Raw genomic sequence first — 27,176 nt, forward strand, 5'->3', positions numbered from 1 at the left:
TATATATGTATATAAAGTTGACTTGCTACCCTTTAACAGAGTTCGATACGTTGAAACATCTCTTTCTTGTTCAGTTGAAGTCTTGGTTCGAACAGAAGAGCTATGCATAGGGGTAAAATATTTGGTTCTTCTGTATTTTTAACTTCCCTATTTATTTTAGTCTTAAAGAAATGTTTAAAACTTTCTTGTGAATCAAACCAAAAAAGTCTAAAATTTTAATCAATTGTTTATTTATGATTTTTTTTTCAACTTTTGTGGTATGATGATTTCGAAATCCTGAGTTATTTTTCTTGGTTTTGTGTTTTAGACATGAGAATGAAGGGATCCATTATGTCTGAGGTTGATTTGATTAGCAATCTGCCTTGTAGCATAATTGAGAACATTCTTGGATGCTTGCCTCTACGAGACATAGTCAGAACGAGCATTTTGTCGAGAGAATGGAGGTATAAATGGATAACATGCCCTGAAATCGTGTTTGATTTCTGGTTTGACCAAATGTTTCTCGGAGGTCACAAACTCGAGACCCTTGTTCACCAAATTCTTAAACTTCACAGGGGGCCTCTGCTTAGATTTGCACTCCAAGTCCCCGATCTGAAAAGTAGCCCCCGTATTGATCAATGGATCCATCGGCTTCCAAAAAATACCCTCCAAGATTTAACCCTCCATGTATCTAGGGGAGAGAACCATAAGCTACCTTCTGATATATATACTTTCCAGAACTTGAGAAATTTAAAGCTCTATAACTGTGCATTCAATCCTCCCTCGGGTTTCAAAGGATTTAGTAAACTCGAGAACCTTGATCTTCAAAATGTTGTACTAGTACCCGAAACTTTCGGAAAATTCTTTGCTTCCTGCCCCGCAGTTGAAAGACTAAGGTTGGTTCATTGCACTAGCTTTGATTGTCTCGAAATCGTCGGGCCGAAGTTAAAATATCTTCAGTTTCATGGCTTATTCAGATCCATTTCTTTTGAGAAGTGCCCCCTTCTTAAAGATGTTAAAATATCTTTCTCCTCCATGGATTTCAAAAGGGAAAATCGATTCTCCATCGATTTGGTTAAGTCCCTAAGCTCTCTACCTGCACTCGAGGAGCTACAACTGCAGGCTTACGCCTTGGAGGTGAGGAAATTTACAATGCATTAGTTGACACAAAGTTTGAAAATAATAATTGGGTTAAGTATTGTGTGTGATCTCAATTAATGAACTTTTCTTGGTACATTTATAGGATCTTGTCGAGTATGGTGCCCCGAGGAAACTGCCAGTGGCGTTGAGAACCCTGAAAACTCTTCACCTTTCAGATATGTATTTTGAAAAGATTCAGGAAATCGCTTGTGCCATTTGCTTCATCAGAAGCTCCCCCAATCTACAAAAGCTTAAAATTACTGTAAGTTTCTATCTAGTTCTGGAATTATGATTATGTTTCCAAAATTTCCAATCAAGAACCAGTTTTGATGAAATTTCTGTTATCCCCAGGCCTTCACCTCCGATGTTGTGGATTCTGTCTCGGAATTTCTCCGATCCCAGAAAAGCTCGGATACATTAACACACCTTAAAACCGTTACTATGCAACTTTTCTCTGGCAACGAGTCTGAAATGGAGTTCATAAAATATCTATTATCATCTGCTACTGAACTCGAGGAAATGGCAATTGCCCCCCATTCAAGTAGTGTTCTTGATGGAGGAGAGTCGATATTAAACGAACTCAAACAGTTTCCTCGAGCATCTCCAAAGGCGGAAATCATTAATTCTGATAAGGAATAGTTTTAAGAGCCATGAGCTTGCATTACTTTTGTAAATAATTTAGCTTGGTTGTTAATTCTTGTCGATTTATGGCCTTGGTTTTTAATGGCTGTATGTGCTGATAGTTCCTGAATTTAGTTTGAATAAATTTGGAACTAAGACTTGTCTGATAATATTGATGCGGGGTGTTGTGATTTGTGGTTGAGAAGGATAAAATGATATAATCTTATTCGGTCTTTATTTCATATACCCTTCGCACGCTGGAAAATTACTCCACTTCATTTATATTTGTATCCAATGGGGTTTGAATTTGTTTACAATCCTTGCGCTCATCTGGGTTCACTATTTTCATACACTCATAGCGGAAAGAAAATATTTGTAAAAGAAGTCGACTGTGCAGTTGTGGTTGGGTCGCGGTAGAGGTGACAGAATGATATCAGACGCTGTTGTCTATGAAAGAGATCAAGAAATCTTTAATTTTTTAGTCTCGTGAGTTTCAGTCACGAATTAATTAGCTTTTTCCTGTGAAAATTGATCAAAATAGTTAAATATGAAATATAATGTATCAAAATCAAAAATTGAAAAATTAGTTCATTAAATTAACAAGGGTAAAGTTATGGGGAAAAAAATTTAACCCTTCTAAAATAGCCTTAAAGTGGTTTGCATATTTTCACAAAAATGGGCCACATCCCTTCAAATTATGAGGCCTATCAACCAAAATTAGAAAATATGAGACAATTTGACCAAATTACGAACTATAAAATTTGGTTAACAAATCAATTTCGTACGAAGATTTGCTATTATTTAAATATTGACGATGTGGCCACAAACAAGGCGCAACCGATCAATCAATACGAGATATTAATATATTATCAAGACGAATTAAATATGATTATTCAAAAAATAAAGTTAGGATACAGTAATTGAGTTAAAATACGTTTTAATCCAACAACATAGTTACATATGTATTCAGTTTCTGTAAGATTGAAGTTCTCTGTTGTATCTCGTCCACACAAAAAAATGTTTCTACACTCTCTAGGCTCACAATTATTTTTTCAGATAAAATTTGATATAAAACATTGAAAATCTGGAACATATATACGATATTGGCAAACAAATTATTTTAGATCTTGTACAAAAGATAAAATTTTGAGTATAAAATTGGAACAACTATATTAATATCAATACTTACTACACTTGTTTGTGTGCTCAAATATCATATATTAGTACTCGATCTGAAAGAGTATACTGAAATATAATATATTAGTATCACATATTTAATGTCTTGTACTAGTTTACATCCGAAAAACTTGTCATTAATACCAAAATTTGTTATACATGTTTGATTACTCAAATATCATATATTAATACCATATTTTCAAAGTTTTGTACCGAATTTTCATCCGAAAAAACATGTCATTAATAGCAAAAAATTTTAAACATGTTTGCTTACTAAAAAAAACATATATTAGTGTCAGATCTAAAATATTTGGTTTTAAAATATAATATATTTGTTCCAAATTTTTCATGTTTTGTACCGAATTTCATCCAAAAAAAAACTTACATGAGACATTGAAGTACAAAAACATTTTTTGGATTGGTCAAGGATTGAAAAAAAAAAAAAAATTAGTCTAACAAAAACTGAACTATTGAGACAGATATTTATTGATCATTTGCTTTTTTTTTTAGTTACTCCACATTTTCACTTATATCGAAAAGGATAAAATTATACTTCTTGAAATCATCAAAGATTTATATATTTACTTTTTAGGATAAAAAACATATCTCCAATCTTTTCATTTCTCCTGTTTTGGTATAAAGATCCGATTTTTTTTCGGGTGAAGGAAGATATGGTAGGCATATAGTTCAAATCAGTTTTAGGTCTTATTCAACTACCCAAATGCAATTTGTTCAAAGGCCTTTTTTCGATTAGGATTGATTGAATTGTTACATACAAGAAACTGTATATAAGTCTTATTACTCAAAAAATACCAATTAAATCATGTTTTTCATTTATAGAAAACTATTTTCATCCTTGAGATTGTGTATTATATAACGTATTAGTTCAAGATTTACTCCGTATCGAAGAACAACAGCTAAAAATTCTCACGTCATAAAAAAATATTTGTACGACAGAATGAGAGAAAGGGTTATAAATTTTATAATTATTATTGTTTTTAATTAAAATTAAAGTATCCGAGAATGGTTGTTATAGTGGAGCAGAAAAGTGACACTATAAGCGTCACTAATAACCTCATTCTTCCAACAACTCCGAGATACGTACGAATTGGGAATAAGCACCATATTATATGTATATCTATATTACCATATTAAATCAAACATTTATTATTTATATAAATAATATCGTGCAAAATAAGTATATATAATCAAAATATAATCATGAATTTATAGACTGTAATTAATTATACAGTATGTAACAAATGCAGGTGGCCATCATTTGATCGATATTCGAATGCTTCCTTCAAAATTTGGCAAAAAATTGTGTGAAACGGTCTCACGGGTCATATTTGTGAGACAGATCTCTTATTTGGGTCATCCATTAAAAAGTATTACTTTTTATGCTAATAGTATTACTTTTTATTGTGAATATGGGTAGGGTTGACCCGTTTCACAGATTAAGATCCGTGAGACGGTCTCACATGAGCCTCACTCTCAAAATTTATATCCATATAGTTTTACTCCATAAACTTTCAAATGAAATAATTTGATAATCGATATGACGATATACATTTCGCTAAATTTACACTTATTTCTCGTATATAGTTATATGTATTGGTTTTATTGTAATGCTTCATACTCTCCTTCAGGTGTAAGATCTATTCATCATGTTCTCCTCGCCTAAAAGTTTGTCAAAAGCCGCTCATTTTCCGTACAACTTCATGGCACCGACAATCACCCCGCCATCTTCGACCTCGGGCATGACACGTTTATGATAAAAAAAAATATCCACGTTCAACTATGGCATGAAATTACGTTTAACCATCACATAAAATACAGAGAATTTTAGCTCATTAAATACTTTTTACACAATTGTTTTAAACCTTTTAAAACACACAAACTTTTTGAAGATAAACATGATTAAAACTTAACCCAAGTAGAGGGCCACCAATTGTACTTAGCCACACTATTACCAAAAGTTTTTAGTTTCTCATTAAAAATATATACTTATTGCATCTCTCACCCAATCTGCTAAATATTTTTGTCGAATCTCCTAAGCCGACACTTGCCCAAATAACTACATTGACAATTTTCCGCATAAAGACAAAGCATTCCAAACAAATCAAGAAACAGAAGAAAATCTGCAAATAAATCCAAAGATTAAATCAAAAATTTAATAAACTATGACCCTATTAAGTAGAGTGGTTGGAGTTGTTAAAGAAAGCATGTCCTCTCCTTTGATTCCTCATGCATTCTTCCTCAATAAAGCCATTACAAACTTCTCAAATTATGGATACTTACAAATATATTAGTTTTTTTAAAAACCCATTTTATAAATATAAGTTTCTAGCTAATCCCATTAATATTTAATGATCCTATGATTTCGAATTTTTTAATAAAACAACAAATTTTAATCCAAAATAAACCCCATTAAATTAAATTTCAGGTGAAGCATTAATCAGACCATACTCGATATAACATATATATCCCTCCACAGCCACATTTTCCCACACACCAAAAGCCAAGAATGAGAACCACAAAGTCTCAGCCATGGAGACCCTTAACTTCCAAATGTTGTTCTGCGGATGATCACATTATTTTCCGAAGCTTTAGCCGTTGCCGGCCTTCGAAATCCGAATTCTCCAAGAACATAGCCCCATTGCCTTCTTTTAGAAAGTTTTCGTTCTCCGACGTAAGCCGTTCTTCTTCCGCCAGGATCAACGAGGATCTTGCTCAGTCTTTCGGCCAGGATTTGTATGACTTCCAGCTGAGTGAACTCCGCGGCATAACGCATAACTTTTCGAGCAACTTCTTGTTGGGAGAAGGTGGTTTTGGGAGGGTGCATAAAGGGTATGTGGACGAGAGTTTGCGAGCAGGGCTGAAGGCACAGGCTGTTGCTGTTAAACTTCTTGATATTGAAGGCCTTCAAGGTCATAGGGAATGGCTTGTAAGTCTTTGCTTATACATATATACAAACATATATATCTATATAGNTGAAGTTGATTGGTTATTGCTGCGAAGATGAAGAAAGGCTTCTCGTGTATGAATTCATGCCTCGAGGCAGCTTGGAAAATCATTTATTCAAGAGTAACTATTTAATTCCCAGCTCTCTTCGTTTTAATTTTTTGAAATAATTAAAGAAAGAGTTTTAATTTATTTAATTTTTTTGAAAAAGGGAAATTTTACAAATTTAGAAAGACCCAACTTTAATTTTATTTTTTAAAAAAAGGTGTATACTAATTTTAATACCAGATATTTTATTATTATTGTCTATGTTGTTTTATTATTAAAAGTCAATCTATTAAAGTGACTACTTTTGGTCATTACAATTTATAAGTGAAGGCACAAACATTTTTTTCCACTCGAGAATATGTTGACATCCTTATTTATATTTTTTAATACAGGAAAAATCATTTTTAATTTTTAATTTTGATTAATAACCAATTTTTTTTTAAAAAATGATTAATAAAACTAAAAAATCGTTGTGTATCGACTGAAAATTGATTATATATATGACAGGGTTGTCCATATCACTGCCATGGGGGACAAGATTGAAAATCGCAATCGGTGCAGCCAAAGGTCTTGCTTTCCTGCACGGTGCTGAGAACCCTGTCATATATCGTGATTTCAAGACCTCCAATATCTTGCTCGATTCGGTACCTATACATATAATTAAGCTTGTTTTTTCGTGACAAATAAATAAATAAAAAGATGATGTATTTTATTTTATTTCCTTTTTCGCCAGGATTTTAATGCCAAATTATCAGATTTCGGACTAGCGAAAATGGGACCGGAAGGATCGAATACCCATGTTACCACAAGGGTAATGGGAACGTACGGATACGCCGCTCCTGAGTATGTTAGCACAGGTAGATACATATGATATGAATACTGATATCAATCGTAGGATCGAAAATTAAGATAAACGAAAGAAATTATAGATATTTATCGAAAACCCGTGAAAATATTTTATTTTATATAATTTATGGTATGAGACATGATAACTTATCAATTGTATGCTTCCTTGTGGACATGATGCAGGCCATTTAACTACTAAAAGTGACATATACAGTTTCGGAGTGGTTCTACTGGAACTCCTAACTGGGAGAAGAGCAATGGACAAAAAAAGGCCGAAAAGTGAACAAAACTTAGTGGACTGGGCCATGCCCTACTTAATCAATAGCCGGAGATTACGGTGCATAATGGACCCTCGTCTTGGAGGACAGTACTCCGTCAAAGGGGCCAAAGAAATAGGCCTAATGGCCCAACAGTGTGTGAGCTTGAACCCAAAAGACAGGCCCAAAATGCCGGTCATTATTGAAACTCTTGAAAGCCTGCAAAATCTGAAGGATATGGCCGTCACCTATGGACAGTGGCCGGGATCCCCGAAAACGGGTCGAAATGTGGGCTACCCGAATAAGATGAGGAGGGAAAACGGGTTTGGGTGCAAGAGCGCTGCTACTGTTGCTGCTGCAAGTCCTAGGAGCAAATGAGCTTTGGTTTATATAAATTTGAGATTTGGATATTAATAATATGTTAAAAAATTATTACTCTTATCTTTTCTTATATATATAAAAAAAAGCAGAAAAAAGAAAATATTAGCATTTGAAAACAAGGCATGTATAGTTTGCCAATGTATGTAATTATGTGAATATGAATGTCAAATTGATATATAATATAAAAACATCCTCTTCTTTTTTTCTTGCTATCCATTAATTATATTGTGTGGTTCTCATATGAGACCGTCTCACGGATCCTAATATGTGAGACGGATCAACTCTACCTATATTCACAATAAAAAGTAATACTCTTGGCATAAAAAATAATATTTTTTCATGGATGACCCAAATAAGAGATTCATCTCACAAATACGATCCGTGAGACCGTCTCACACAAGTTTATGTCAAGTATATTATATATGTTGTCGTTTGTTTGATAAATATTTATTCCCTAAATCGCAAAAGATGACTATGGGTTTAGAGCCTAAGGTTTTCATATTTTACATTTCACTTGATAAAGTCATTGTTAGATGACGTGAATTTTCTTGGTTTTTCAGAGAAATGTTGGACGAGAGCGTTTTCAATTCAGTTTCGACCACTTCTTGTTTCTCAAAATTGCAATCCAAACAAAATACCGAGAAAGGAAAGCTCTCGATGACACTCGAGATCAAAAGGCCAAAATAACTTCCACTTTCCAAATGGCTCTAATAATTGGACAGAAAAGTAACGAATGAGTTTTCGTAGACAAACTAGATTTACACAGAGCCGAGGTAGGGACACGATGCCAAATTGAACTCTGAAGGGATGTAGTTGTTGATAGCACGCCACATAAAAAATTTCTCTTTAGGTAGTAGTTTTAAATTACAGAATTAGTTCAACCATGGTCGAGAAGAGAAGAGCACGATGAATGAACATGTGGTAGATCGAAAACACCCACATGAAACTGATATCCCGATCTCACTTGTACCGTCTTTCTTATCCCATTTCCAATATCTCCGATAAGTACCACCTCGAGGGTGAATATGAATATTAAGGATCGACTCCACCTCAAAAATAGGAAAGCCATCTTAAAGAGCTTTGTCTCCCAAGTGTCCTCTGGTCCAAGGAGAGTCATCTTGCGAAGCTCCAACATTGACAGAACTCCTACCATAACATAACCTTAATATCCAAGAATATTTAAATGTACTAATACTGCTTTCATATCCCACTATCCACTGTAATCCTTTGGCTAGAATTCCTTACTCCACAAAATTGATTGCCAAATAAAAGATGGTCTCGACCCCATTGGTGCATCCATAATGTCCATATTTTTTAAAATAACGCGCCTTGAGCATTCGTGCCAAAAGAGATTCAGGAAATTCAATTACACGTCGCACTTGTTTTGCTAACAAAGCTTGATCAAACTCAATCATACTCCGAAATCCAATACCACCAACCTGTTTTGACTTACATAATAAATTCCAAATAGTACAATGCAAGTTTCTTTTTCCACAATTCTGTCCCCGAACAATTGAGATATACAGAGCTAACAGGTTTTACACAAGATGATAAACCAGAAATCCTTGGCTGATTGAGGCTCGTCCACCTTCGGAATAAGAGTGATCAGAGTGGTGTTCCAATTGTGAAACTCGTCGTGTCCGTTTAAAATCTCCAGAGCAGCTTCTGTAATTTAGACATTGTATACCCATCCGGCCCAGACGCCTTCGATGGGTGTATCTCAAATGTTGCGTTACGTATCTCATAAGAATTGAAAAGGGCCATTAAAATTGCGTGCATAGAATATATGATAAAAAGTTTCCGTGGATATTTTTTTTTTATAAAATTGCAAAATTTTGTAAAAGAAAAGTTCATAATATTTTTTTTAAATATCTGCAAATGCTACGCATATATTAATNAAAGGAAAACCTCAAGACATGGCTTTTCGGGTTTGGTTTGTCGGATACCAAACCCAGACCCGTAAACCCGAAACTCATTCAGGCTTGTTTCTTGAATCATTCGTGGCCATTTTAGCTTCGCTAACCACCTCGCCATTTCTCATGGCTTCCTTTCCACCAATTCCAAAAATCCCATTACATTCAATATTCAGACACTTGATGTATTGCACAGAAATATAGACTTTTTCGTATGGACGCGAGAAGGTTGACGGTGTCCAAATCCGCCGTCACCACCGCCGCATTACTATTTCAACCTATCAAACGTCCGCTAACTGTCTCTTCCTCAATCGCTCCGCAGCCCTTACAAAAGCCCAAGAAGCCAAAACCCAATTCACAAGAACTGGAGCCATCAAATCCAGCTCCAGTTCCTGCGGCAACAGCTTGTGATCAGAGTTTTCACGGCAAGAAGAAGTGGGTATCCTCCATTCTTTCAGGAGCACATTTGAATTATTTCCATTGTAAAGATTTATTAGCCAATTTTACGGCTCACCAGTTTGATGCTCTGTTGTGGGAAATCCATCATTTTGTTGACCCTTCTACTGTATTGAAGTTTTTTTACTTTTCCTGTAATCATTGTGGTTTTAGATTCACTCTCAGATCGTATTGTCTTTTGTTCCACTTGTTAGTTGGTAAGAACATTGATTCTGCGGCACGGTTGCTCTTGATTAGATTGATTGATAGGAAGTTGCCCATCACTATGGCTCATGGTGTTTTGAATACACACACAGAGATTGCGATTGTTTTGGCGGATACATATTCGGGTTTGGCTGACTTTAAGAATGAGACTAGGGCGTTTGATATTTTGGTTCATGTTTACGCGAGTCAGTTTGCAAGTTTGGGATTTGGTGTTGCATTGGATGTTTTTAGTATTTTAACGGGTCGAGGGTTACTTCCCTCTTTCAAGACCTGCAATTTTTTTATGAGCTCACTTGTCAAGGCAAATGAATGTGGCAAGAGCTACGAGGTTTTTGTTATGATTTCTCAGCATTATTTGCCAGATGTATTCTTGTTTACTACTGCAATAAGTGCATTGTGCAAAGGAGGGAGGATCGACGATGCAGTGGCATTGTTTCAAAAAATGGAAAACTCAGGGGTCACCCCAAATGTTGTTACTTATAATAATCTCATGCATGGACTGTGCCAACAGGGGAGTCTGGAAGAGGCATTTCGACTCAAGGAGAAAATGGTAGAGAATAGGGTGAACCCAAGTCTTGTAACTTATAGTGTGCTGATAAATGGTCTCATGAAACTTGAGAAATATGAGGAAGCCAATTGTGTTTTAAAAGAGATGTTGGAGAAGGGCTTTGTCCCGAATGAAATTGTGTATAACACATTGATTGATGGCTATTGCAAGATGGGAAATATGATGACTGCATTGAAATTAAAGGATGAAATGGTATCACAAGGTGTCGTTCCAAATTCAGTTACATTCAATACACTCGTTAGTGGACTCTGCAAGGATAGACAAAATGATCTTGCTGAAAAGTTCTTGAATGAGATGGTGGAGAGAGGTTTATGTATAAATCTTGGTACTGTTTCCTCTGTTATAAGCGGTCTCTTAAAAAATTCTAAATTCGACTCTGCACTAGTATTGTTTAAGCTAATGATCTCTAAGAACTTAAGACCTAATGACATGTTGCTGACAACATTGATGTGTGGGCTTTGCCGGAACAATATGCATTTAGAAGCTTTGAAGCTATATAATATGCTGAGAGATAAAGGATTTGCTGTTAATTTAGTGACCTCGAATGCTCTAATTTATGGGCTGTGTGAAGAAGGAAAGATGCCAGAGGCTAAATCAGTTCTTAAGTTTGTATTAGATAGCGTTGTTGAGTTGGATACATTTACGTATAATGCACTCATTTATGGATACTGTAAAGAGGGTAGATTTGAAAGTGGCTTTATCCTCAAGGAGAAAATGTCAAAGCAAGGAATTTCACCTGACATTGTAACCTACAACTTGTTGACACATGCATTATGTGGTAAGGGTAAAATGGACGAAGCTGTGACACTTTGGCATGAAATCCAAAGAAACGGCCTCATTTGTAATGTTCATTCATATGGGATCATGATAGACGGTTTCTGCAATGCTGAGAGAATTGAGGAGGCTCTTACTTTTTTTAATATGTTGCTCAAGCAGAAAATTGAGACAAATTTTGTCATATATAACATACTCATTAGAGCATATTCCAGGATCCCTAACATGCTAGAGGCCTTTAAACTTTTTGATGACATGAGAAGCCGAGACATTATGCCTACGTGTGTCACTTATTCTTCTCTAATACACGGAATGAGCAATGCAGGGTTAGTTTCTGAGGCAAAAAATCTTCTTGATGATATGAAAAAGGTGGGTTTGCCACCGGATGTTATTTGTTATACAGCACTGATTGGTGGATATTGTAAGATAGGTAACATGGGGGAAGCAAGGAGACTCTTGGTGGAAATGTCATCATTTAAAGTGCAGCCTAATAAAGTAACATACACTGTTATTATCGATGGTTACTGTAGGTTGGGTAACATGAAAGAGGCTTCCGAGCTTCTCCGCGAAATGTTGGGCAAGGGTATTGTCCCCGACTCTGTGACGTACAATACATTGACAATGGGATACTGCAAGGAAGGGAAAGTAGAAGAACCCTTCAACCTTTGGGATCACATGTCGGATAGAGGACTAAATTTAGATGAAGTTGGGTGCACTTCTTTAGTTCACTGTATGTCCGAGCAATTCAGTATCGTTGACGAAAAATGACTAGCCAGGGTACTAAGTCTGTTGAAGCGATGTGAATGATAAAAGGTAAAAGGTCGCCAGGGTACAAAGTCTGTTGAAGCGATGCAAATGTTCAAAGGTCTATTCCTATTCTTCTCCTTGTATCATTTTATTATAGATACTCTTCAATTCTGTTTTCAATGACCTGTGGTGCTCTATCCACCCTATCAGATTCCTGAATTTGCTTCATTAATTACTCTGGATTATTATCGCCCTTCCTTCAAGGTTTACAGCTTACAGTCCAAAATCTAGAGAATATGTTACCCATGAAAGATCAGGCATATAGATTTCTGGTTATTGGTTATAATAGCTATTGCTTGATCTTTCAGGACAGTAACTTTCCATGATTAACAAGTGGTCTTGATCTTCATTTGCAGGTGGCCTGAAGATGTTTTTACTGGAGATGTGACTGTCATGGTAATTATAAGTTCATCACATGACAAAAAGGTGAATTCCTTGTGTCAGAGAACATGTCAAGCCAGGGGCATGGATTTAAGTTCATGCACATATTTGGCTGGAATATACAGTAAGATGATTTTACTTGTTCCATTGTTAAGATGTTTATATATTTAATTTATTTGTCCTTCTTTAACAAAAATTGGCTATAAAATTAAGTGTATTTTTTCCGTTTTCCGTTTCTTCCCTAATGTCGCTGAATTTGCGTGTGAAAGAATCTGCATCCATGTTGTTTAGAAGTACTAAATTAGGCATGCAGAGTTTTCGTAGAGAAAAGTTTGTGATAGATGATATAGTTTTTTGATAAGAGTTGTAAGTTCTTCAATTCTTGGAATATAAGTGTGTTGAATACTTTGACCTGCTTTATGGTTGACTAACCGTTGTAACACTGCCTTCTCCCTGCAATTTGAAAATTTTCGACCTACTAATTACTGTAACGTTAATACAGAATTCCATCTGCACGCCTTTAGAGCAACAATCATTAAATGTGTAAAAAGATATGGTTATATATAAGACAAGGGTTATAGCTTTTAAATAGTAGGGAGCATTTCGTGAGTAAGCCTAAACCTGGAAATGTCAGCGTGACTTACTTTTCTGTTATATGGAATTGTGTTCTTGCTTGTTAACAAAATTTTGATGATGTGGTGGTTTACAGTTCTCTGAAAGAATCTTTGCTGTCATTATTTATGCCACAGTCACTAGAAGTGCAGGGCACACTAAGGCTCGTCGGTATTGTAGAGTCAAGATACAAGACGAAGGGTGAGCCCAGCAATTTATTGAAGTGAAGTCCCATAAATGATGCTATGATAAAATGTCAATATCTAAAGAATAAAGAAATTGCAACATATATTGGAATGTACATTGCTAACCACTAAATGATGGTAAAACAGATGCTCATTAACTATAAACAAAAAGGAATGCCTCGTATTTTTCATTTAATCTTGAATTTATTAACCCACGCATTGAAGAAATGCTTAAAAGGTGTCTAGGGTCATTAAGCGCACCATGGTGGTGCCTTTATGATTAAGGGTGTGCATTTAATTGAGGGGTGGCCTAATCAATGAGCCTTGAACCTAGGCTCAACTATGGTTTATGGTATAGTTTTATTTTAGCAGCACGTTAACAAAAGATTTGATGTCAAGCGCAACTATGTAGCAACGTTATGAATTCACTTGCGCTGACACTATTGCATGCACTTGGCTCGAGGCATTGACATGAGCAACATGCATAATTTGTCTTGTTATATGCAGGGAAGATCCGAACTGGGAGCGATCGTGCCCTTTCTCGTGAAAAAAATTGAAATTTTATTAAAAAATATATGTTACAACCTCCCTTAAATAGATGAAATTACCTCCAACGGATTCCTGGATCTGTCTCTGGTAATGTGGTCGAGATCTCAAACTTGGCATCCATTGTGAAGTTGAGAAACTACACAAGGAATGATGCATTGGGTAAACGGGCGAGGGACGCTGCAGCTGCTAACAAGGAATGTCATTTGTCGCCAAAATGAGGCTGAAAAGCAGGTACTCGCCACACTACGTCCCATAACCCAGCTTTGGTTCGAATTCTTAATAATTTAATGTCTCATGGGCGCGTTTTTCACTTAATAGGTGTGCATATATTGCTATTAAGGTTATTGGAAACTCAGAAGTGAAATCTTTGATGTGTATTTTCAAGTCACTTGGCTATGGATGTAACAACTTTCTGACAAGAAACAGGGATCAAAATTCCATTTTCTGGGCACCACCATGGCCGGGCCACTGCTCCGACCCCAAGCGAATCGGCACATGCTGCCTAAATGTGATTGTGTGTATGTATATATACAAAAAGATGTGTTTTTCATGTTTGCATTCTTTTTCTTTTTCTTTTTTGCAGTTCGGTCTTGAAGATCATGTGCTAATTAAATATTATCGTCTGTTTCTTTAATTTTATTTATAGGTACTCTAGGCCAACTTATATTCCTATTTTATTTAAAAAATTTAATTTTTTAGCCCAAATAAAAATTAGATCAGATTAGTGTCATTTCAATACTTGTAACTTTGTTCTCGATTTTCTTCGGTTAAATATTTGATTTAAACACAGCATTAAGCTTACTCATTAAATAGAACTATTACCATGTATTTTTGTGTTAAGCGATTTTTGTTTAAAAAATATAAAGACTGTAATAAAAAAAGCATCAGAGATGTGTTTTTATATAATTATCTAACATTTAATTAGAAAAATTATTTAGTTAGAATAAATATAGTTATTTTTATTTTATATATTAGAAATGAGATGTTCATTTAAATTGAAATAAGATTAGAACAAATCTTACATTTACATTTAGATTTAGATAAGATTCAAAATATTTGTATTTTAATGCATTTATCATGATAGAGTTTTTAAATTTTTGCAATTTAAATATCATATAAGATTATGAGATAATTCGATCTATTTAAAATACACATCGTAACACTATATTTTAAACATTAAGTCCCTTTTTATCAAATAATATAGTATAGATAATATCATATGTAATTTTTTTATTTTGACATATATAAAATTTGTAAACTATATTTTTATAAAAAAAAATTTTAAAAAAACTATCATAATTTCACGTGCTTCCTTTAAACTCGTGGATCATGCATTGATATATATAATTTTCTATTTGATTTCCTTTATTTCAACTTCACTAGAAATAAAATATTTTTCCTCCAAAATTTGAAATATAGCTGTTGGGTTTGGCCCAATTTTTCTCCGACCCATTACTATGGCCCTTCCCCTTCCACCCTTATTTATATATAAAACAAGAGAACCCTCCTTTCATTCTTTCCAGTAGTAGCCGCCTAACGTTTTCTTCCTCCGCCCAAAAATTGTGAGCTGCTGACTTGTGAGAGGAGAGAGCGTGAGACTTGAGAGAAAATAAAAGGTTGCTTCGTGTGTGTCTTCCTTCGGTGACTGACTGTCTTCAGTGTTCTCTTTGCTTTGTGCTATTCTGTGTGTTTCTCTCTCGGTTGTTCACATTATAGGAAAGGAAAACTTTGTGGTCTTTGCCTTGGTTTACTGCGTATTTGGAGATGCCAAAATCAGTTCGTCTGAGCCCCGTTTTTATCCTAACATGTCATATTGTATTATTTCTTGTTGTGTTGAAAGTTGCAGGTTTGCCATCTAGAGATAGAAGGTACGGCATCACCGATGGGCACTTAACAGTGGTATCAAAGCCATTGGTTGCTGCCCGCCTTGCTGCCCGCTGTGCCGTCGCCGTCGGTTCGTCGGAATCTGAAACTCTTACTTAGGGTTTCGCTCTGGTATATTGGCTGGAACCTCTTTTTACTGTTTTTGTAGCGTAACCGCTTGTCGCGGATTTATGTGCTGGGATTTGCTGCTGGTAGAACTCTAGGTTTTATGTGCTTGTTGTGTTTCCATTTCCGTGGCTAAAAGTTATTTCCGCTGTGTTCGCTTTGATCTTGTGTGATTTAAATTTTTCTGTGTGAAAAATAGTTTTTTTTTTTTTGTTAACTGTTGTGTTTTTTGAAAATGACTATGACTGGATATAATTTTGAACATTTTAATGGAAAAACAGATTTTTCAATATGGCAGCATAAAATGAAAGGTATTTTGGTACAACAAAGAGTTTTCAAAGCGATAGACTTGTCATATTCTGCTGCTGAAACTCCTGAAAAAAGGGCTGAAATGGATGAGTTTGCCTATTCGTCTATAATTCTGAACTTGTCTGACTCTGTGTTAAGAAAAGTTGGTAAACTGAAATCGGCTAAGGAACTTTGGGAAAAATTAGAATAACTTTACACTGAAACTTCGTTGCCCAGTAAATTGTTTTTGCTTGAGAAATTTTTCCGGTTCAAACTTGACTTAAACAAGGACATCGATGAAGACCTTGATGTGTTTACCAAATTAGTTCAAGATATTAAGCAAACATGAGATAAGAATATTGATGATTACACCCCTATTGTTCTTTTAAATGCCATACCTGATTCTTACAGTGATGTTAAATCTGCTATTAAGTATGGTAGAGATCAGGTAAGTCTAGAAACTGTCGTGAACGGCCTGAAAAGCAAGGAGATAGATTTAAAAACCAATAAGGGTGGTAATAATTCTGGTGAGGTCATCTTTGTTAGAGAAAGGTCTAAATACAAATTTCAGAATCAAAAACCTTCAAACAACCACAACCAATCTTCTGTTAAAAATAGAGGTAAGAGTAAGGCGAGATCCAAGTTGAGACCCAAGAACAGAAAATGCTATAATTGTGGTGAAACTGGCCATTATATTAGAGAGTGTTCTATGCCCAAGCAAAACAAAAACCAAGATTTCAAAAATCAGCATGATGACCATGCTAATATGGCTTCTAGTAGTGAAAACATGGGTGATGTTTTTATTGTGACTGAGGTATGTGATGTGTCTATGGTGAATTATGTGCATTCAACTTCTTTGTGTGAGAATGAATGGCTAGTTGATTCTGCGTGCACTTTCCACATATCTCCATTTAAAAATCTATTTTCTAATTATAAAGAAGTAAAACATGAGTTTGTTTCTATGGCAAATGAAAAATTGTGTCATGTTGCTGGTCTTGGTGATGTATCGCTGAAATTTGATTCTGGTTATGTGTTAATTTTGAAAAATGTGAGGCGTGTTCCGGATTTTTGTTATGATTTGATTTCATGTGCTGCATTAGAAGATGATGGTTTATAGGGTAGATGGGGAAACTGGGTTATGAAAATTATGTAAGGGTCTTTAGTGGTTTTCAAAGCTGTTAAAAAGAGAAACTTTTATGTTTGTCATGCTGAATGTGAATCTTGTGTGCAAAATTCTGTGAATGTTGTCTTGAGTGACAAAACTGATTTGTGCCACAAAAGATTAGGTCACATGAGTTTTAAGGGTCTAGAAATTTTGCACAAAGATGGTTATTTTGGTAGTGATAAATTGTCTTGTATGCCATTTTGTGACTCTTGTGTTCTTGGTAAACAGTCCAGAGTTAAGTTTCCAAATTCCCCTATTCTCAAACACTCTGTCACCTCTGAAATACTTGAGTATTTGCATGCTGATGTTTGGGGTCCTGCTAGTGTGACAACGGATGGTGGAAATCAGTATTTTCTATCTGTTATTGATGAAAAAAAAATCTGATGCTTTTGAGAAGTTTAAAAATTGGAAAAACTTGATTGAAAATCAAACACGTAAGAAAATTAAAATTCTAAGAACTGATAATGGTCTTGAATTTTGTAATCAATTGTTTTACAATTTATGTGTTGAATCTGGTATTCAAAGACATAAGACAGTCCATTATACCTCTCAGCAAAATGGCGTCGCTGAATGTATGAATAGAACTTTACTTGAAAGGGTGAGGTGTATGCTTGCAAGTTCTGGTCTTTCAAAAAAGTTCTGGGGTGAAGCTGTTTGCACTGTCGCTTATTTGATAAATAGGTCTCCTTCTGTGCCTTTGAGTGGCAAGTGTCCAGAATCTGTGTGGTCTGGTATGCAAATTAATTTTTCAAACTTGAAAGTTTTTTGTTGTTATGCTTTTGTGCATCAGAAAAATGACAAACTTGAACCTAGGTATGTGAAATGTGTTTTTCTTGGCTATCCTGATGGGGTTAAGGGTTATAGATTGTGGTTAAGGGACCAACCTGGTTTTAAAGTGTTAATCAGTAGGGATGTTGTTTTCAATGAGGTTGAATTTCCCTGTTTATCTGTTCCTTTATCTACTCTTGAACCTGCCACTGCTCCAAACAAGGTGGAGCATTTACTTGGTCCAAGTCATGAATCTGAAAATGTGCAGAATGTTCCTGATGTGAATGATTTACCTGAAAATCTGTCTGAAACTGTTTTTGATAATCAAGTTGATACTGATGCGCATGAAGAAATTGTTGAAAATATGCCTGAAACTGATCTTAGTGATTTGAATGATTATCAATTGACTAGGGATAGACCTAAAAGAAATATTAGGCGGCCACAACATTTTGATGATTTTCATATGACTTCTCATACATTTAGTGTGTTTGAGTCAATTGATAATGTTGAACCAAAGTCATATGAAGAAGCTTTAAAATCTGAAATCTCTGTACAATGGATAAATGCGATGAATGAAGAAATTAATTCGCTGCATGTTAACAACACTTGGATTCTTGTACCTAAACTTGAAAATTGTTCTGTTGTGGACTGTAAATGGTTATTTAAGGTCAAGAATGAATGTGAATCTGTTAGATTTAAAGCTAGGTTAGTGGCTAAGGGCTTTACTCAAAAGGAAGGGATAGATTATACTGAAATATTTGCTCATGTTGTAAAGTTTACTACTGTGCGAATTATGCTTGCCCTTGTTGCTCAGTTTGATTGGGAGTTGAAACAATTAGATGTTAAAAACTATTTTTTTACATTGTGAACTTGATGAAAAAATTTTTATTATACAACTTGATGGTTTTGTTGATTCTAAGTATCCTGATCATGTTTGTTTGCTAAAAAAATATTTGTATGCATTGAAGCAATCTCTTAGGCAATGGAACAAAAATTTTGATGAATGCATGCTCTCTATGGATTTTACTAGAAGTAAATATGATCATTTCTTGTATTTTAAACACAATGCTAGAGTTCCCGTTTTCTTGCTTATCTATGTGGATGATATGCTATTGATTAGTTCTTGTATGAAAACTATTGATCATGTCAAAAATTGCTTGAGTGCTAAATTTGATATGAAATTCCTAGGAAATGCTAAACGTATTCTTGGCATGAACATTTATAGGGATAGAAAACGTTCTGTCATTTTGTTGAATCAGGATAGTTATGTTAAAAAAGTTTTGAGTAAATTTTCCATGTCGAATGCAAAACCAGTCGATGTACCTTTAGCTGGTCATTTTGTTCTAAGTAAAGAGCAATCCCCTAAAACTGATTTTGATGTTAAAAACATGAAGAATGTGCCATATTCAAATGCTATAGGTTCTGTCATGTATTTAATGGTCAGCACGAGGCCTGATATTGCTTATTCTGTGAGTTGTTTGAGTCGGTATATGTCTAATCCTGGTGTTTACCATTGGCAAGCTGTCAAATGGCTTTTGAGATATCTGAATGGTTCTGTGAAGCATGGTTTAAAATTTTGAAAATCTGATGTTGGTGTTAAATTGGTTGGATATGTGATTCTAACTATGCAAATGATAGGGACAATAGAAAATCAACAACTTCTTATGTGTTTACGTTGTGTGGTGCTTGTATTAGCTGGAAATCTCAATTACAACACGTAGTTGCTCTTTCAACCACTGAATCTGAGTATGTTGCTGTCACTGAAGCTTTAAAAGAAGCTATTTGGTTGAAAAGTCTTATTTCTGAAATTGGTTTTCTTGAAGGTGAAGTTGTAGTATTTTCTGATAGTCAGTCTGGTATACAACTGTGTAAAATCCTGTTTTTCATGATAGAACTAAACATATTGATGTTAGATTCCACTACATTCGTGATGTAGTTGCAAAAGGCATAGTCTATCTTGAAAAAATTCCTTCTCAATTCAATCCTGCTGATATGGGAACTAAGTATTTGTCTGTTGAAAAACTCAGATCTTGTTTAAAAATTTTAAACTTTGATACTTCTGATTGATGTGTTCTATTTCTGTTCTGTATTGTAGCTTACTTAGTGTTTGCTACATATTGGTACTTGTACTAACTTTGTGTTTTCTACAAGTGGGGCAATGATGATGGTTGTAGGTGACTCTCCTGACCAGTTGAACTGGTGTTGGGCCAAAAGGTGGAGAAATGTTGGGTTTGGCCCAATTTTTCTCCGGCCCATTACTATGGCCCTTCCCCTTCAACCCTTATTTATATATGGGCTATAGGGCTTAAAACAAGAGAACCCTCCTTTCATTCTTTCCAGCAGTAGCCGCCTAACATTTTCTTCATCTCCCCAAAAATTGTGAGCTGCCGACTTGTGAGAGGAGAGAGCGTGAGATTCGAGAGAAAATAAAAGGTTGCTTCGTGTGTGTCTTCCTTCGGTGACTGAGTGTCTTCGGTGTTCTCTTTGCTTTGTGCTATTCTGTGTGTTTCTCTCTCGGTTGTTCACGTTATAGGAAGGGAAACCTTTGTGGTCTTCGCCTTGGTTTACTGCGCATTTGGAGGGGCAAAATCAGTTCGTCTGAGCCCCGTTTTTATCCTAACATATCATATTGTATTATTTCTTGTTGTGTTGAAATTTGCAGGTTTGCCATCCAGAGATAGAAGGTACGACATCACCGATGGGCACTTAACAATAGTCAACTCTCATGTTAATTTCATCAACAACACTAGGAAGAATAAAAATTAACAAAATTTCCCTTTGACACAAACACTTTACTATAATCTTGTATTTGTTTCGAGTTCTGTCTTTCATAGTAACTATATATATTAAATTCATCCTAAATAATTTTGCAACAAATCACTATGGGGTATATTCTACTTTCGATCTCTTTCAATATACTCGCAAATTCTAGGTCACTGGTTGTGGATTGATGCTGATGTTGAATTGTAGGCTTTTCATGGTTTTGTGGAGTTAGCATCAAAAGCTAGTCGAAGATGCTATCATTTCTTAAAACAGTAGTGAGTTTGAGCATGCGATAACTGTTTATGAAGGTGTAAAACGCAGTTATTATCTATTAGTTTAATATTAATAATTTGAAAATTTTCGATACTTACTTACATTGAATGAGTTCCCTCGTCCAATTATTCAATTTCTTAAATCAATATACCGTTATGATGAATTATTTAATTTCTTACTTTACCATTATTTTCATTTCCCACTTTAACTAATATAATTTTCGTACCTCTTGGCTGCCCCTTCATTTACTCCAATCTGGTTTCATCATTCATTCAGTATTAATAGTTCGATTAAACTGATCACTGTACTATATGATCCATTTATTTATCTATTACAATATTGATATATATTTTGTTGGAGAAACAAATAAAGAACTTCCAAATGATCTGGAACATTTTATTTTAGTCATGGTAGAAAATATTATTTGGACGATTATATCATATATTCCTCGTCTTTTACTTCTCTATTTTTTAAATTAGAACTTATCTCATTTCATTTTTTTAACACATTTCAGTAGTTGATAAATTTCTTAAATTTCTTTATATTTGTACGTGTCTTTGGAAATGGATTTACTACACAAGGAATTACTTTCAGAAACACCTCGATCGGGACACTCAGTCGGCCAAGCATTTGCTTTAATGTCATTATCAAATCACTCCGTTTTCTATAAATGTAGTTTTGAAGTTCATCCACACACACTCTATATAAGCACATACAATATTTTAAGAATGTGACATATATGGAACAACCGATAAGATATTCGACGATCCAATAGCTATTTTATAACGTTGTCACGTTTATCTCAGTCGTCCAAAATAGAATATACTAACTATTGTAGCTCAAAAACGAGAAAGTCTTGATTCCAAAACATGTATTGTAATCGAAAATTCGACAATAACGACCACTAGAAAACCCTCTCAGTTGATGGAACACGGTTTAATGATGAAAATATATCTTGGAAGTCCTTATGGGAAGTATTTTCAAATGGTTGTAATTAATACTTTCTTGAAAAATATCAATTTGGAAGGTGGATGGAGTGGGATATAAATCCCGATTTTCTTTATTACGCGGAATTTGGAAATTCAGGACCAGGTTCCACGACATCTGGAAGGGTAAAATGGACGGGTTTTCATTTTATTGATGAGCATGAAGTTTTGAAATTGACCATGAAGAATTTTCTTCAAGAGGATTATTGGTTACCAAGCAACGAAAATACCTTATGCTTCCGGGCTTGGAAAAGTTAGATTTTTTTTAGGAAAATGATACATTTTGTTAAGTTTTATGTAGAAATATTTTTTTAAAAGAGCATAAATCTCTTGTAAGTCATATTTATTGTTTCATAAATTAAATTGTTCTTGATATACATATTTTTCTATTTTCGGTTTGATCGTATGGTCTGTGAGCAACTCACAAACCAATCAAGCTTCTTATAGTTATTGAATTACATGTTTTAAGAGTCGAGATATGAGAAATATCAGAACATATATTTTATCGGCAATAATTTTTTTAATATTGTGACTTCTCATGGTAGCTTTCAAGTGTTTGTGTTTGTGTATGCAATCTACACATATATTAAGAACTCAAATGATTGTGAGAAATTGAATCGGAAAAATTGGATGATTACAAGTGAAATTGATAGTCAATTAATACTACTCATCTCCAAGAATAGACGGTCCTGATTTATTTCATCATATGGTTAAGATTTATAGTTAATGAAAATTTAGAAAGTTCAAGTTAAAATTTATTTAGATAATTCTAAATTTTTCTAGAAATTATATGGAAACAACATAGAACATACAAAAATGTTTCAAAAAATTCTTGAAGGCAGAAACCTCAGTCATGCTTTTTAAAAGTATGTTCAAAGGGTGGGATGAAGTTGAAGAAATGTCAGAGTTGATAACTTCCTCTGATGCTCTTGCAGTAGTGGATGAAGTTGCAGAGAATTGTTGGAATATGAATTTTTTTATTCAATTAAATAATTTTATATTTAGAAATAGAATAATTAAAATATAATTACAAATTAGACATAATTAAAATATACAACTACACATAATTAAATTTTAGAACCTAATTAAAAATTACACATACATAAACGAAAACAAAAATACAAATAATTAAAATTTGACGAATTCAACTATACATCAACATATAAACTTCGAATATGTTCGATCAAGTCATTTTGAAGCATGTCGTAATTAGAAAAATACACATAATTTTAATTGGGACTTTTTTATTTTTCTATCATTTTTTGATTTATTATTAGTTTTTTGTATTTTTTAAATATTTTTAAATTTTAAATATTTATTATAAATTTAATAATGTTCAAATTTTTCTTGTAGGAAAATCTAGCTGTTCATTTTTTGAAAAATATATATAAGAAGGCGGACTTCACCGCACGGAAGGTCCATGCGCGAGGCCTAGCTCCATGACACATTGATTTAATTTGTAAATGAAAAGACAAAAAATGTATCATATCCCCCATGCAACCAACATGTAGTAACGAATCATATCGAATATGGTCAAAAGATGATATTTACTTGTGTCGGATATGGCAGTCAAATTTCATTTGTTAAACAGATACTTCTATTGAAACTCGTAGAAATATCTGACACATATCCATTACATATTCATATCTAAGTAAGGGGACGTGCACTTGCGTTATCTTCCTTTCGTACTAAACTATTATGCTTTTTGTTCCCACTGCCCAACTTCATTTCTGCGTCAACATAAATATTATCAAATGTAGTACAGTATTTTTAAAAACTTCACAACTTAGAAATGATCCATCTTTTTTGGTATGCAAGATGTCACTTTTCTTCTCTAAGTTCATGCGAAACTCGTTGCCATAAGAGGAGACATCATTTGCAAGAACTAGATTTTTCATGACAAATGAGCTTTCTGCACAGCACAAAGGTCACGGTATTATTTACAGAACTCGATTTTTCATGGAGAATTCTGAGCTGACATATTGTGGCAAGCCTCTCTACCAATGCACCAAACTCGGCTTCGACTCGGTGTTGCAGTCACAGAAGTTATTTTAGCTTCTTCTTCATACTGAGTTTCAACGTTGGAATTGTGAGATCTTTTATCAGTGCTATTCAACTGATGAATCAAGGAGTGTCTAACTCGATCAAGCACGGGGCTGTCTGATATTCCAGGGATCTTGACTCCAACAAGGTGAGACATTGCCACCGGCGAATTTGGATTACTGACGACATCTTCTTGTAGAATATCTCCTATTCGGGACAGAATGCTGAACGCCAAGTTGGCTAGAACTCGGGAATAGGCTTCAAGAATAGAATGCCCCACGTCCTACAAAAAACCAACTAAATAATTTCAAACTCTGATGATAAATGAGTCAATAAATTTGAAACTTCTTGGTAAAGTAAATCGTAACTGACCTTTCCGTATTGAACTTTTGTGACATCAAGGAATGTTCGAGGAAGATTTGGGTATATGTTCTTGAGCTGCTGCAGAAGCATTTCTGCCCGGTTCACCAATGACTCTGTCTTATCCAGCTCAGATAATGGATCTTTGACAAAAGACCATGATGTTCGGACCGGAGATTTTTTGCTGTATTGCCCGTTGATTTTCTCTTTCCATGAAAGTATAGCTGCTTCTAATCTGTTAATAGCTTCCAGAGCACATTGGTCGGATTTCAGATTTAAACAATCGATCATCTCATCGACTGAGGTTGAATCTGCAGTCAATATCTTGAAGAGTTCCTCACTAAGATTTGCCTTTGCTGACTGAAACAATACACAAGAATGGGAGTCGACATCATTGAAAAATAAAATTAAAAATTTTCAAGCTTCCGACTGGCAGATCAAGCATAAAAGAGAGATGAAGAGATAGAAAAGGTATCCGAATCAATTAACAAAAGAAATCAAAGAACATCTCATGCAACAGCTATATAAAATCTCAAGATTTCTAGAGCTTCCTTGCCTTTGGAAGTGCATCCTTGATGATAGTAGGAATCGGCATTTCTACCAAAACATTTTCATTGATCGATCTTGCAGCCTTGAAAACTTGATAGACCAATTTACCCTGATGCAATAATCTCTTTCTTTCTGTGTCCGAGAGTCCAACTTTAGGTACCCGAGGAGACGGAAGCCACCATCTTTGACCATGCCCACCACTCAGGCTTCTTCCCTCTGCTTGGCTACCTACTTCTGAGTACCAAAATTCTGTATTGGTCATTGAATCAAGTGTGTCCTGGAGGGTTAAGAAATCAAACAAGTGAATTATAGGTGGAACAAACAAAAGAAGATTGCTTTATGAAAGAAGAGACCACATACAATGAGCATGGAATCCAGCTTCTGCAATGCTGGAAGATTCATATGGATGTCTGCTCGAGCTTTTGGGGTCATTATCTACACCAAAACCAGTGATTTTATTAGCAGGATGAACCAACAAGGGAGGACATGACCTTTGACTCGGTTAAAAGATGAAATACCTCCAGTGTTCGGCCATTGGTGCCTCTTTGTTTGGCCGGAACCAACTCAACCATATAGCTAGTCGGGGAGAGCAACCAATTCATTTCTTTATGCCAGTTATTTTTCCTTTCCTCAGGCAGTGGCTCCAACTTCCAAAGCTCGCCAAAAACAGAAGCTGCGATAAACCCGATGCGAAACGAAACGACATTAAGAAGATTAAACTGATTACAAAAATTGATTCCAGATTAGTGATAAGTAGTTAGGCACCTGCTAGATTTGTTATTCCATTGGATAAAGCTAATGCAGAGGACACTCCCTTGGTACCTCCAGTAAGATCCTCCCCAAGCAGTAGCTTGGCAAATGTCTCTTTCAATGTTTCAACATCCGTAAATCGATTAGTATAGTCTAGTTTTTCTTTTTCGCGGAGATGTTGTGATCTTGCTGAAGATTTCTTTTCATCTTGACACGGATCATCTTTCTTCATTATCTCCCAGAGAGAAGAGAATGATCCAAAAGCATTATTGCTAGAAGAGTAGCTAGAATCATCGTCGAAGGAATCTGTGACGCACCCTTCTCCTCTGCTAGTGACACTTTCATTATCATACGGGACATTGTTGAGAATGCAGCTCTCGAGACCATTGTACGTCATTATTCCTGAATATTCATGCTTCAATTTAGTAATTCATGATGTAGGGGCTTACAGTTAGAAAACTATCATGTCAGAGTAGTGCAGATACAAATTTTCATGTTCCGGCGACTGCAGCGTGAAAGGATTGAAGATAATAAATATCTACAAGTGGTCTATGTAGCACGGATACCTTAAAAAAATTTTTTTTTGAAGTATCGGATACCGATACGACACGGATACGGATACGACACGCGGATACGCGTGTCGGATACTTCAAAATCCGTGTCGTTGACTTTGTTTAGGGTTGACCAGTCGGATACGTTTTGGACACGGCCAGGACACGCCATGGATACGGCGTGGATACGTTTTTCGGATACATTTGGGCAAAATTGCAAATATTTAAAAGTTTTAGAGGTTAATTAAAAATTAAAATTTCTAAGGACTAAAAGAAAAATAATTTAAAATAAATTAGGCTGAGCTTTTAAATCCCTAAATACATTTGTCAGTCTCTTTCATTCTATTTTTGCTCAAAATATTATATCTATCTCTATAATTTTTACATCTATCTCTATATATTTATCCGTTTCTTTCATTCTATTTCTGCTCAAAATATTACATCTATCTCTATACATTTGTCCGTCTCTTTCATTCTATTTATGCTCAAAATATTACATCTATCTCTATAATCTTTACATCTATCTCTATACATTTGTCTGTTTCTTTCATTCTATTTCTGCTCAAAATATTCTGCTCAAAATATTATATCCATCTCTAAATAATATTTTGTACTTAAGATTTTATGATTCATGAAATATTACATCTATCTCTATAATTTTTACTTTTCAATACTAAATTTATATAAATATAAATATATATAATATTTATATATATTTTAATGATTGTCGTATCCTAGCCGTATCGTGTCTTATATTTTCAAAATTTGACGTGTCGCCGTATCCGTATCGTATTCGATACGATACTCGTACCCGTATCCATGCAACATAG

At 34.7% G+C, this 27,176-nt stretch overlaps 4 protein-coding genes across 5 annotated transcripts in view; 3 read left to right on the forward strand and 1 right to left on the reverse strand.

The window, feature by feature from the left end:
• On the forward strand, nucleotides 1-1,977 carry LOC140988657 (F-box/FBD/LRR-repeat protein At1g13570-like). Its single transcript, XM_073457696.1, has 4 exons — nucleotides 1-112; nucleotides 308-1,116; nucleotides 1,223-1,381; nucleotides 1,471-1,977. Exons 1-4 carry the CDS (start codon nucleotides 103-105, stop codon nucleotides 1,756-1,758), a joined length of 1,266 nt encoding a protein of 421 aa, XP_073313797.1. The 5' UTR covers nucleotides 1-102; the 3' UTR covers nucleotides 1,759-1,977.
• Nucleotides 1,978-5,222: 3,245 nt separating this feature from the next.
• LOC140987363 (probable serine/threonine-protein kinase PBL15) lies at nucleotides 5,223-7,614 on the forward strand. The gene is given in 5 exon segments (XM_073455830.1): nucleotides 5,223-5,907; nucleotides 5,909-6,003; nucleotides 6,436-6,572; nucleotides 6,662-6,785; nucleotides 6,958-7,614. Coding segments are annotated over 5 exon segments (1,272 nt in total). The 5' UTR covers nucleotides 5,223-5,443; the 3' UTR covers nucleotides 7,410-7,614.
• Nucleotides 7,615-9,411: 1,797 nt separating this feature from the next.
• Nucleotides 9,412-12,639, forward strand: LOC140987832 (uncharacterized). 2 transcript variants are annotated; one of them, XM_073456515.1, is made up of 2 exons: nucleotides 9,412-12,192; nucleotides 12,491-12,639. In XM_073456515.1, exon 1 carries the CDS (start codon nucleotides 9,540-9,542, stop codon nucleotides 12,093-12,095), a length of 2,556 nt encoding a protein of 851 aa, XP_073312616.1. In that variant the 5' UTR covers nucleotides 9,412-9,539; the 3' UTR covers nucleotides 12,096-12,192; nucleotides 12,491-12,639. The 2 variants fall into 2 exon arrangements, with proteins under 2 accessions (XP_073312616.1, XP_073312617.1); XM_073456516.1 differs by having other exon boundaries at nucleotides 12,443-12,566.
• A 10,984-nt stretch (nucleotides 12,640-23,623) lies between these two features.
• LOC140988013 (rop guanine nucleotide exchange factor 14-like) overlaps nucleotides 23,624-27,176 on the reverse strand; it is a 7,216-nt gene continuing 3,663 nt past the window's right edge. The window contains exons 3-8 of the mRNA XM_073456851.1: nucleotides 25,811-26,197; nucleotides 25,564-25,718; nucleotides 25,406-25,480; nucleotides 25,053-25,322; nucleotides 24,509-24,856; nucleotides 23,624-24,419 (exon numbers count right to left, since the gene is read on the reverse strand). Of these exons, the coding sequence (XP_073312952.1) occupies nucleotides 24,051-24,419; nucleotides 24,509-24,856; nucleotides 25,053-25,322; nucleotides 25,406-25,480; nucleotides 25,564-25,718; nucleotides 25,811-26,197 (1,604 nt within the window). The 3' untranslated portion in view covers nucleotides 23,624-24,050. The remainder of the gene's footprint in view (nucleotides 24,420-24,508; nucleotides 24,857-25,052; nucleotides 25,323-25,405; nucleotides 25,481-25,563; nucleotides 25,719-25,810; nucleotides 26,198-27,176) is intronic.

The sequence above is a fragment of the Primulina huaijiensis genome, chromosome 11, assembly GCF_012295235.1.
Source record: "Primulina huaijiensis isolate GDHJ02 chromosome 11, ASM1229523v2, whole genome shotgun sequence".
Taxonomy (NCBI): domain Eukaryota; kingdom Viridiplantae; phylum Streptophyta; class Magnoliopsida; order Lamiales; family Gesneriaceae; genus Primulina; species Primulina huaijiensis.